At 38.9% G+C, this 12,349-nt stretch overlaps 2 protein-coding genes and 1 long non-coding RNA gene across 3 annotated transcripts in view; all 3 read right to left on the reverse strand.

The window, feature by feature from the left end:
• The window catches only part of LOC146673134 (uncharacterized), a 7,627-nt gene extending 4,710 nt beyond the window's left edge, over positions 1-2,917 (reverse strand). The window contains exon 1 of the mRNA XM_085401913.1: positions 2,849-2,917. Coding sequence (XP_085258039.1) covers positions 2,849-2,917 — 69 coding nt within the window. The remainder of the gene's footprint in view (positions 1-2,848) is intronic.
• Positions 2,918-4,149: 1,232 nt separating this feature from the next.
• On the reverse strand, positions 4,150-9,301 carry LOC146673137 (P2Y purinoceptor 14-like). The gene is made up of 4 exons (XM_085402262.1): positions 9,197-9,301; positions 8,832-9,091; positions 8,387-8,639; positions 4,150-4,542 (listed from the first exon to the last, which is right to left on the reverse strand). Exons 1-4 carry the CDS (start codon positions 9,299-9,301, stop codon positions 4,150-4,152), a joined length of 1,011 nt encoding a protein of 336 aa, XP_085258388.1.
• On the reverse strand, positions 5,167-7,732 carry LOC146673138 (uncharacterized). Its single transcript, XR_014910592.1, has 4 exons — positions 7,632-7,732; positions 7,109-7,261; positions 6,658-6,747; positions 5,167-6,071 (listed from the first exon to the last, which is right to left on the reverse strand). It is a non-coding gene; the product is annotated as an uncharacterized LOC146673138 (long non-coding RNA).
• Positions 9,302-12,349: the final 3,048 nt, after the last annotated feature.

The raw sequence follows: 12,349 nt of genomic DNA on the forward strand, positions 1-12,349 counted from the left end.
TTTTCAAACCAATTTAGGAAAAAAGTACCACTTGATGGTACACTGGCTATACTTGGATCCTTTGCATCAATCAAATCTTTTTCCTTTTCACAACAGATAATTACAATGGGTATGCTGGCTGCAAAGAAACTTATTCTTTTACAGTGGCGGTCTTCTTTGGCCCCGTGTTTAAAAGGTGGCTTAATAAGATGGTGTCTGTGGCCAGGGAACAGATAAGATTTGATAGAAAAGGGAAACTGGCAAGTACGATTTAGCAGCCATTTCTAGAATTCCTAAAAACTAACTAATCAGAATTCATGCCTCACACTCCACGTGAATTTTCTTATTTTATTTTATTTTACTTTTTATTTAGTTAACATTGTTATAATTTTCTCTTCTTATCGCTCCTTTTTCTTTTTTTCATGCTAATAAGTTCACAAATGTCAAATGTAGTAATTGTCCTCAACTGAATCTGTATAAGCATGCTGTGTTTAACTTAAAAGCAAATAATAATAATATTTATGACTCCAATTTGAGCCCATACTCTCTGTTATCTGCACACCTGCTGAGCCCTGCACGATGACCCCGCGGGGCTTATCTGGATCATTAACATCATTATCACTGTCATTACTTTCCCTCGTGTTTAAGGCTGCATCACCTCGACACAAGCTACCGTAAAGAAAGCACAGAACAAATCTAATAACTCCCACGGCAGCCAGGGTGCGTGTCTGCGATGCCTGTTGCAAGTTAGCTGTTCAGAGTCAACCAGGGGCAGAGCGTGGGGGTGGCTTACGGGGCTTAAGCCCGGGTTGTTTTGTCAGAAGCCCGGGGTATTTTGGAGTGTAATTTTTTCATAGTTAGATGCCTGGCTGACAACTGTATAAAACAAAAAGTACACACAATATTTGAAGCACATAGTGCACACTGTGGGAATTTACGACTGTGCGTGAATCCCCCCCTGATATTGGTATGATCCAAGCTCAGGCACTAAGCGACTGAGCGAGGGGGCGGGGGGAGCTGCTGCCCGTGAGTGCGCTGTTGGAGAGACGGAGCCAGCCATACTAAGGAGAGCTTAAGTTTGAGCAGGTACCAAAGCAAATCATTCGTACCGTACAAATAATGTAAATATGACGGTGCATCACGAAAGATTGATATGAAACTGATCACTTGACCAATATTATTTTACTTGCTCTTCAAGTGAATCAACAAATGGCGAAATGAAAAGCCGAACAAATGCTATTTTTTAGAGAGTCTTAGCTTACGTGTGTTTATTTCATATTTTCAGTTCTTACCCTCCCCGACTAATTCGGTTTCAGTTATGTACTGAAATATAAGAATGGACATTAGAGGCTTCTTTCAAAGAAAAAACTCAGGTAAATGTTATTTTATATATTGTGCTTTGTATGTTGTTCAGTATATTTCTATGCAAAACAAGAGGAATTTCAGTACACAGCAGGATATTCACATTTGTAACCAGATATTTACACTTTAGGGAGAAAACATAAAACATTTTTACTGTACAACATCAATTTAGAGTAAACTTTTGTTTTAGATAAATATTGAAATATATTTTGAATTAGTTAAATGTCAGAATAAAGAGAGACAGAGCTGTCTATTTTTTATCACTTTCATTAAATTTAGGAGTACATGTACACTAAGTTTATTGTTAATTAATAAGAAAACTCCAGACGATTCCATTCTGAGCTGAAGAAGCTTCTGATAGGTTAGTAGAGTCCATGTGAGTAAACTGGTGACACACCTGTGGATGCATATAAGGCAAAACACAGAGCCTGTTTCTGTGACATGGGAAAATCAAGAGATGTCAACCAAAACACCAGGAAAAGAATCGTGGAGCTCCATAAGTGTGGCTCAGTTTGAATACAATTTGGTGCCATTTGCAATTAAGAAATACAGATAGTTTCTCTCTTTACTCTTAAAGTTAACAAATATGTTTTTATATTTATCAATCTAAAAAAATAAACATTTAGTCTGATTTGACGTTACAATTAAAAAAGTGTTGTGTTTTTATCTGAAGAGTTTGTAAATATCTGGTTTCAACTGTATATTTGATGATTGTCAGCACAAAGAGGGAGAGAGAGGAGCAGAGAGGGAGATGGAGAATGAGGACAGAACAGAGATGAACAAGAGCAGGTGAGACACACATGTTAGTCAAATGGTTGTTTACCAAAAGTATCACCGTATCATAGGTACTCATGTATCTCGTACCTAGTGTTTCTTTTTAGGTTTGCTATTTTTCAAATTCTATATTTATTAAGTTCTGCAGGCTTGTTTGCACAACAAGGCTAAATAATTATATAAACTTTTCTCAATCTAAATATTGTACTTTGGTAGAATTAAATAAATAAGTGTAGTGCAGGTCTATGATGATTTTTAGTGCTACTATCATCTAGTTCTGATTGTGGTTATGTCTTGGTTAAGTCCTCAGTAGTCCTGCTTTTGAACTGTTGTAGTCCTGTTTTAATTCTGGATCAGTTCTGCGTCTGGTTGAATTGGGGTTTAGTCCCTGTGTCTTGATACAGCCCCGACTTCGTTCTGTCTTGCTGCTCAATTAAAAAACTAGTTTAAGGTGTCCTGCATGTGTGATATATATATTTCCCTATATGAAGTCATTCTTTTTTGAACAAAACTCAAAACAGAGCCTATTAATCTTTCAGTCATTTCTACACCCCCCCCCCCCCCAAAAAAAAAAAAAAATCCCACATGCATACTACCCTTTAGGGCTAAGCCCCGGGTGTTTCAAATGTCTGGCTCCTCCTCTGGAGTCAACTGTACACGGTGTTTCTGCCGTGTATTCTTCCACCCACACCGAGAAGGGTCAGATATAAACCCCCGCGTCCTGCTTACTGACCTGGGCTCCTGAGGAGGTGGCGGAGGCTCCAGCAGTCTGCTGCTCTGGCTCCTGGCTCTCCTGCATCATTCCGGTCCTACAGTGTGAATCCAGCAGCGGCGCACTCGGTCTATGGCAGGAAAGCACACCGGACAGCTGATATCTCCAGCGCGTTCTCGCGAACTCACCAAAAAGCGCGTGCCGGAGAATTAAGAGCCGCCCTCCAATTCCCGTTAATGTGATAAAGACGCAGATCCCGCGGTGTTTGCTAACCGACACAAAGGCATTTTCATGACAGGAGCGCTGTACTCAAGGTTTTTAAGGTTTCACAGACTCGAGGTTCAGAATTAGAGTTTAAAGAAACAACTTCAAATAAAACTTTTAAAGTGAGAAGTTTCTTTATTTAAATAATAAAAAAAAATCCGAGCAAAGCTCAAAATCTGTGTACATGTCCAGAAAAGACAAAGAATCACTACAGTAAGAGCACATCTGCTCTCAGAGACAATGAGATCATAAAATCAGGTAACAGTTAAAAGGCAAAAATACAAACTTTATTCTAATTTAATCAGAAGGAAAACCAGTGCAGAAAATTATCAGACAAGATTAGATTCTTCAGACTCATGTGCAGCTCTTTGTTCTCATGCAGATTATTAGTGTAGCTAATCATAAAGGTATAATTCTACCCCCCCTTAGCTCACTAGTGCAAGATGTATGATTAAAATATATTTAAATACATCTAAAGAATAATACACTTCTTATGTGGACTGGAGAAGTAAATGCTCCAGAAAAAAGCATCAGTGTGGGAGTCACAAAAGGGTGCAGCTTGATCAACGTGGACATATTATTGTTTGAAAGAACCAAAAAAAACATTAAAACATTAAATTGGATTTTAGCTTCAGTGCAGAACAAACCTGTGAAAGCATCTGTGGAAAAACAGTAAAGAAGCAGAACAAACTGGAAATCTTAGATATTTTCTTTATAAGCATAAGCAGTTTTACATTTTACAAGCTTGGATTTTCATAATGAAATATACAGATTACTGCTGAAAGATAAAAAGCACATCTGGATATGTGTAAATGTTAAAACTGTTTCCAGAGACAGATATTTAATGATGTGCTTTGTTTGTATGAATCTGACCACACACTCGTTCACTTTGTTCATGCTAAAGCTGAATGCTAGCAACATAAACACTGACACTATGTGTTTGTGCTGAGTTCAGCCTCATGTTGATATCTGAGCACAGAAGAAGTCCTGCGGTTCATGAGGACGGGGATCCATGATACTGGTTTCACTAATCGGACTCTCAAATGCTGTATGTTGCCTTACATCACTGGTGTTGATGTAGTGATGTCCAGCTGCTCCCTGCTGCTCTCGCTCTCCTCATTTGCTTGTTGGATGTTGGTCCTCCTGGACGCCTTTCTCACCTGAGCTCGAAAAGTCTTACAGAGGTAAAAGTAAACAACAGGGTCCAGACAGACGTTGAAAACTGACACCATGGCGGCCGCCTCCTGCAGGTAGTACAAAACTCGACCCACAGAGCAGCTGTTCGAAAGAAACACAAAGGGAAGACGAACCAGGTGATAGGGGACAAAGCAAACGCAGAAGATGCTGACCAGCACCAACATGTTCCTGCGAGACTTCACCAGCTTCTCAGAGCCAGAGGAGGCCAGCTGCCTCTGCTGTGACTGCAACACCTTGCGGGAGATGCTGTAGTACACTGAAAAAAATATGTTGTTGGATTTACTTAATTCAATGGTGGACATTTGTTGCACACAGATGTTTTGCTTTGGCAGCAACTTAAACAATTGAGTTAAATTAACACAATTTATTCATGTTCAATAAACCTGTGCAATTTGTGTTGATAAAATGTGACTTAAACATGTTTTGATGAAGTAATTTGAGCTCTTGAAATATTTTAATCCTTCACAATTTTCTCACTTTATCCCAACACCATTCAATAACTTTTACCCAATACTACTTGGTCACTTAAATGCTACATGTTATCTTCAAATTACATTTTGCTATTATATTCTAGTATCAAATACACAATTTTCAAATGGAGGCCTTATAACAGATTGTATTGTTCTCTTCCAAGATGGTTGCTGGCATCCACCAGTAACCTTTCAAAACAAAATGTCTAATTTCACTGCATTGACAGTAGGTAAAGAATTAAACTGACATTACTCCTCCACTGAATCTACATAAATCAACAGTTAAATAATGTCAGTTCTTCCGTGTTCTCTGGAATCAATCACAGCAAAGAAATTAGACTGTTTCTTTTGAAAAATGTTGGGAAAGAACAAATCAAAACATTCTATTTAAGGCCTCTGACGTCAAGATTCAGTTAAACAACAATTATAACTAAACAATTTGAGGTAATGTTAGTTTCCATTAACATTAAATTAGGTTACTGAATTGGCAAACACCTTCCTATTAACACTACCCATTTTACCCCAATAACTAAAGAAATTAGCACTTGCAGGTCAAAACCTTTATTCAAGAGACGCAAAAATAACATTGATACAGTGACTGTCAAAAATTACAGCACTGATCATACTGTGACATCTTGGTTCAAAACAGCACACTTAGAAATATTCAACGTTCTTTACTTCAACTGAATGAAACTGAAAATACCATTTCACACGACCCATATGGGATATTTAGACTGCATAACTGTTCATGCTACATCTCTTCACTAGTAAAAGAAAGAAAAAATACAAAGAGAAATTTTAAAATGCTGCCAAAATGCTGTACAGAGCAAAAGGAAAAACAAACCACAACAACAAAAACGGCTCATCCTCATGGCAGTTGCAGAGTATATAAAAATGAACCCTGCGATCTGTTCCTGGAATTGAGCTTCAAAAATGCAGCAGAACAAGTGTGAGATTTAAATCTCCTCTCACCTAGAGCTGATCAGCTTGCATGCATAACAGTGAGCTTTCCTTGCAGGAGCAGTTTTGTCTTAGTTGTGAGCTTTTCTTGAGAGCTGAGTTGCATCCAACTCCATTACCACCCTTTGAATCACCTCAAAAGTGTAGCAGAGTTGTGATGGGTAACTCATATTGAAGGAATAAAAAAGGTCCAAACAGCATGGCTACTGCAAAGGTCACGTTATCCAGATCTTGAAGAACTACTATACCCTCGATGATGATGCCAACATCAGAAAAGTCATTGCCTGGTGCATCCTCTGGAGACAGATGTTCATTGTGGTTTTCTCAATCTGTGCAGTGGCCTCAGTCAAGTCCTGGTTAAACACAAAACATTTCTTTAAGATTCCTTTTTAAACTCATCTCTTTTGAATCTACCAGTTCTAATGTTAGAGTAATTTAAACCAATGCAAGCAACATAGTAAATAGCTATAGCCAAAGAGTTGCCTGCCATGCTGCCATTCATGGTCTAACAGAGTTTCTAAGACAGAGTGAAAAACATAATAATTTCAAATGCTTTACATTCGTTTTTGTTAGAAAGACACCGGCCCATCAGAAATCCAGGTTATGTCACTCAGAAGATGTTAGAATTTTGACTTTCAGCCCCACAATTTGGTTAGCTGTTGGTCTTTTTTTTTTTCAAACAAAAGCTAATGTAAATATTGGTGGGATTTTCCTTTGTTCACTAGAATGACAAATGTAAAGTTTTTTCACACTGATGTGACCCCTAATATAGGGGGGTGGGGCCTCAAGGGGGGGCGGCCGAGTTCACTACCAGGCCTCATGTGAACTTCAAATTATTAAAGAGGACTACTGGTCCTAACCAGTCCAATGAGGATCAAGTGGATAACTAAATGCATTTTTAAATGTTGCAAAGCCACAATCTACTCATAAAACACTCACCATGAACTCCTGCACCAAGATGTTGCAATTGTCTTTCACACAGATGCGGAGCACTTTGATGAGGGACTCCCTTCGAGCATTAATGTCATCCTAAAGTATTATAACAAAGAAAACAGAGATTTGTGAACTTTTCAGTAGCACAGAAGAAAATGATCCCAGACAAAAACTTAAACCAGTCAACATGCAACACCAGCATCTACAAAGAAATATCAAAAGTTCCTGTTTGACATCAACTTTATGGATATATAGTTTCCAGAACATTTATTTTTTTAAAAAGATAAATTTTTCTCAGTGGGCCAGTAAATGCATAACGAAAATTATGGCATCCTTTCGGTGGAATCAGTACTCACGGGTAATAGTTGACTGTTTCAATGGATGCAGCATAAAAATCTTTTACTGACCTAATGCAATACATATACACTTTGTAGTTAAAGAATTTTAAAGTTCTTACTGTCATTATGGCAGCTACATCCTTTAGCTTTGTGCCCTGTTCCCCCGATCACTTTGCAAACACTTTCAGCAGACTGTCAGAGAGAAACTCAGCTCCGTCAGAAACCTTGACTGTAAAGGCAAGGTTGGGATGCACTGGAATGCTGCATTTCATCTAAAATGACATAAAATTATTTTGAAATAACAGCAGGCACTGTGCTTGGTTAATAATCAGTAATGTTTTGTTGAATAAAAACTGTGTTTCCAGATCTTATGGGATTAAAAAAATCCAAAGATGTTTGTTTCTGATTTGCAACCCAAGAACCCACAAGTTACAACCTCATTTTAGTTCAAGTGTGCATTAATGTGGGTCCAGTAATCACCTTTCTGACAATACATACAGGTTAAACCTATGGCAGATTTTGGATTTCTCAGTTGTATTAATAGGGTGGTCTATTTGAGTATGCATGCACCTAATAATTATAAAAAACCTATTATAATTAAGTTACAGAAACCTTAAGCGAAAATAGAATATACTTTCTTACCATAACACCTTGAACCCACAATCCATCAGCTGACTTCTGGTGAAATGCAGAATAGAGGTCATCTCTCAATGTGCAGCAAAAAAAACAAAAACAAAAGGACAGCAGGTGAGGGCAGGAGGGGTAGGGATGTAAGCTAGCATAATGCCACTGATGATATTAGCTAAAGCTGTTCAATGTCCAAAATCTCACTAACACCACGGTGCAGTAAATACACAATGTAACTGAAGAGTCAGTTGGCAAATCTATTCACACAGAAAACCAAATTATGTTGTGAGTGCCTCGTAATTAGGTTTAATGTGATATTACGGCTCTTGTGCCAAAGACAAATTCAAATGAAAAAGCGCCAATTCTTTGACGACAGATAAAACAGCAAATAAGCTAACGGCTCTTTTTTAGCATGTTACATTTAACTACATTTGGCTGAAATATGGTAAACATTAATTCAAAAAATCAAGACATACCAAAAAACGTAGAGTTGGCTGCTCGACTTGACTGAGATGGATGCCTTTTTTTAAACCACGATCCAAAGCCCGCGAGATGAAATCACGCGTGGTTTCACGAGATTTAACGTTGCTATCTTATTGACTTACTTCACCTGAACATGATATGAACAATTTAATACACCCTTTCTGCATATCATGTAGTTTTTACACTATATAGTTACATTTATCTTTAAAACATGAGGCAATTGTGTTAAATACATGCAAGATGCTTACATAAATCCAAGAGATGGCCAGTCCCTTTTTTTCAGTGTAGAAGAAGACCATGGATATGAAGACCAAGAGGACAATGATTGCAGAGAAGGTGTGGAGGATTTTGTACAGCAGGCTGACTGATGAACTAAAGGAATCAACACAGTAATTAGAGGTCAAAGGTTCCTTGGAGCTGATAAAAAAGCTGATAAAAGTGATTGTTGGAGCCAGGAGAATAACCCAGGTGATGACAGAGATGATTCTCGCAGTTCGTACTGTTCGTACAGTTCCTGAAGGATGTACGATTTTCCGATACCTGCAGACAGAAGAGGAAGGAGGCAGAATACAACTTCACTAATCACAACAGTGCCAAAACTGCAAAAGTAAATACTGAGCCAGAAAAAGGTACATTCATGCTTTTGTGAGGAGCACAGGGTGTGTACTTAACCACTTAATCTAGTTTTTACGTTGTCATGAACTACAGTCTGAAATCAATAAAGATTCTTACCTATTGGCAGCGATGTACGCCATAAATATGATGCTGGCGTACATGTTGAGGAAAAAAGCAGAAGCTCCAACTGTGCAGTGGAGCAGCTGAACCATGGCAGAGCTGCTGATGTAGTGGGCGATGCTCAGTGACAGAGAGAGGCAGAGCAGGAAGTCAGCAGCTGTCAGGTTCTTCAGGTAGACCATCAAGCTGCTGGATGCCTGCTGCCGAGCCCGACAACAGTAAAACTTCATGATGAAGCCATTGAGGGGTAAACCCACCTGTAGAGACACAGAGAGGATGGAGAGAACAGGACGTTTGTAGATGCACAGAGAACCTTAAACCAGTTCCTTAAAAACCCCACAATCTGATTATTTGAAACTTACCAGAAACACCAGACTGTAGACCAGCATAAAGAAGGGGTTGGCTGATGTGTCGACATTACCACAGTTCTGGTCCGAAGCCGATGTCTCGTTTTTTGAGTAAATCATGTTTCTGGACATGAAATAAAAACACTTAATAAAACACTCTTTTAAACTGTATATAAATGCTAGGTTTCTCTTTGAAACAATATTTATTCATAGCATTTTAGTTATCTGTTAAATCAGTGTCAGACAAACTTTAAATATTATGCTACATCTCTCTTTGAGACAGTGGTTTTGAAATATGACCTCTTCTGGTGAAGGTTTAGACAGTTAATTAAATTTAGTTTCTATGTGATGCACCCATATGTTCTTGTAGTGTTGAAAGTAAAATTGAGACACTTAAATGCAAATACAGAAATCACTGACACCATCTTTTGTGTACAGTCTGTAGTTGTGGAAGGAAGCATTGATTAGTAAAGATGAGTCAACCCTCTCATGAATCTTATAAGAATCCATTAAGCACAAGCTGAAGCAGTGAGCTGTAGGCAGAACCTGGACTCATCGCTGAACATAACGTTCCTCTATATGTTCACGTTCCAGTGCACATGGTACTGACACCAGGCCTGGCGGTGAAGGGAAGTCATGGCAGGCTCCCTGGGACCCTATGAGCTGGAAATTTAGACACATGAACCAACCTGTTCATGTGTCTAACTCTTTTCCCCCACACGGTAACACACCCGCCGTAGGTCAAACTCTGGTAATTGGTGATTCTCTTCTGAGATATGTGAAGCTAGAGACACCGGCAACCATAGTCAATTGTCTTCCAGGGGCCAGAGCAGGCGACATTGGGGGAATTTTAAAACTGCTGGCTAAGGGTAAACGTAAATTCAGTAAAATCATAATTCACGTCGGCAGTAATGACACCTGGTCACGCCAAGGTCACTAAAATCAATATTGAATCGGTGTGCAACTTTGCCAAAACAATGTGGGACTCTGTAGTTTTCTCTGGTCCCCTCCCCAATCAGACCAGGAGTGACATGTTTAGCCGCATGTTCTCCTTAAATTGCTGGCTGTCTGACTGGTGTCCCAGAAACGATGTGGGCTTCATAGATAATTGGCAAACCTTCTGGAGGAAACCTGGACTTGTTAGGAGAGACGGCATCCATCCCACTTTGGATGTAGCAGCTCTCATTTCCAGAAATAAGGCAACAATTGCATGAGTGCTGCTGATTGGCAGATGAAGAATAAAGTAGTTGTGGTAAACCAATCACATGAACAATTTAAGATGACATTTTAAATTGGTATATAGGAGGCCACAGAAAACCAGAGTAAAAAAAAAGCAAAAAGCAAAAAAAGTTTGGAAACCACACACACACACACACACACACACACACACACACACACACACACACACACACACACACACACACACACACACACACACACACACACACACACACACACACACACACACACACACCCTGAAGACAAAAAAGAAGGAACACACACATGTAAAGGAAGCTCTTAAAACATGTGGTTATCCTAATTGGGCTTTCATCAAGTCAGCAAGGAGGCACAGAAAAGAAGATCAGACACCAGATCAGACTAGGGAGTATAAGAAAGACAAACACAACAACACTCCCCTATGTAGCCGGTGAAAAGCTCAAGAGAGTCTGCAGAGAGTGAGGAACGCTCAGACCTCTACATTGGAGAGACCGAGCAGCCACTTCATAAACACATTGCACAACATAGAAGAGCCACCTTTTGTTCCACCTCCACCTGCATCTAAAGGTCAAAGGTCACTCTTTCGAGGATGCCAGTGTTCACATTTTGGTCTTCTCTGACCAAAATGTGAGTAAAAGAAGCCATTTATGTCCACTGTGAACAACCATCTTAGTTATGCTGCAATAGGTGTAGACTGCTGGGGGGATTCCCATGATGCATTGAGTTTTTCCTTTCCAGTCACCTTTCTCACTCACTATGTATTAATAGACCTCTCTGCATTAAATCATACTTGTTATTAACCTCTGTCTCTCTTCCACAGCATGTCTTTTATCCTGTCTTCCTTCTCTCACCCCAACCGGTCGCAGCAGATGGCCCCGCCCCTCCCTGAGCCTGGTTCTGCCGGAGGTTTCTTCCTGTTAAAAGGGAGTTTTTCCTTCCCACTGTCGCCAAAGTGCTTGCTCATTGGGGTCATATGATTGTTGGGTTTTTCTCTGTATGTATTATTGTAGGGTCTACCTTACAATATAAAGTGCCTTGAGGTGACTGTTGTTGTGATTTGGTGCTATATAAATAAAACTGAGTTGAATTGAATGAAGAGGCTTTCCAGAAGATTTATTGCCAAGAAGCAAAGAAATAGTCAACCAAATACAAAATTTTCCACGTTATGTGTAACCTTTATATATATTTATATGTTTTCTTTGGTTTTTTTTTGCTGTTTTCATTTCTTTAAAGAAATGTAAAGTTGTTTCTTATGTTTTTGTCTCTTTTGACAAGTGACTTAAGTTTACATGTAATGAAATGTGCTATATAAATAAAGTTGTGTTTGATATTACAGGCTCTTGGGAAGAAACCAGAGCAGTATGAGTGATTTTCTTAGGAAATGTCATATACTCAGTTTTCAGAAGTTTTATTTCCACAGCTTTAAACTAGTTCATAATACTGCAGCTCAACTACTAAAAACTTTTGTTTACTTCTTCCCAATGTCTTTCTGTTTTTCCATATTTGTCACACTTAAATATTTCAGATCCTCAACCCCATGTAATATTAGACAAAGACATCCTGAGTAAATACAAAACACAGTTTTTAAATGATGATTTAAAAACACAGTGCTGTATGTACGTGGATCATCACTACTGTGTATCACAGTGCAACACAAAGCCAGTTAAACCTCAGGGATATCATTCCCTCCAAGTAGGAAGAATTAATCAGAGGCAACATCACGAATAGGAAGTTTAGCAGGTGGTCACAGACCTGTTCTCTCTGTAATTCCCTCCTGACTGATTTTTTTCTGGTTTCCTTATCACTTGTAGCTTGAGCCAGTACATATGGACCATAGGTTTTTTGTTCTCTTGACGGATGAAACCAATAAAATTAGTGCCATGGATCATAATGACTGTCTTCAAACATTATCAACATATTTAAGTATAAGGTAGTTCATCAGTGCACTCG

This window comes from Rhamphochromis longiceps, linkage group LG3, assembly GCF_057381845.1.
Source record: "Rhamphochromis longiceps isolate RC_006_pf linkage group LG3, R_longiceps_female_GT1.1, whole genome shotgun sequence".
Classification (NCBI taxonomy): domain Eukaryota; kingdom Metazoa; phylum Chordata; class Actinopteri; order Cichliformes; family Cichlidae; genus Rhamphochromis; species Rhamphochromis longiceps.

What these genes read in the sequence shown, in the direction of transcription:
- LOC146673137 (XM_085402262.1), bottom strand. Translation starts at nt 9,301, where the DNA reads ATGATTTACTCAAAAAACGAGACATCGGCTTCGGACCAGAACTGTGGT. An exon ending in TCTACAGTCTGGTGTTTCTG is followed by an intron (nt 9,092 to 9,196) that starts GTAAGTTTCAAA and finishes GTGTCTCTACAG; the next exon opens with GTGGGTTTACCCCTCAATGG. An exon ending in GCGTACATCGCTGCCAATAG is followed by an intron (nt 8,640 to 8,831) that starts GTAAGAATCTTT and finishes TTCTGTCTGCAG; the next exon opens with GTATCGGAAAATCGTACATC.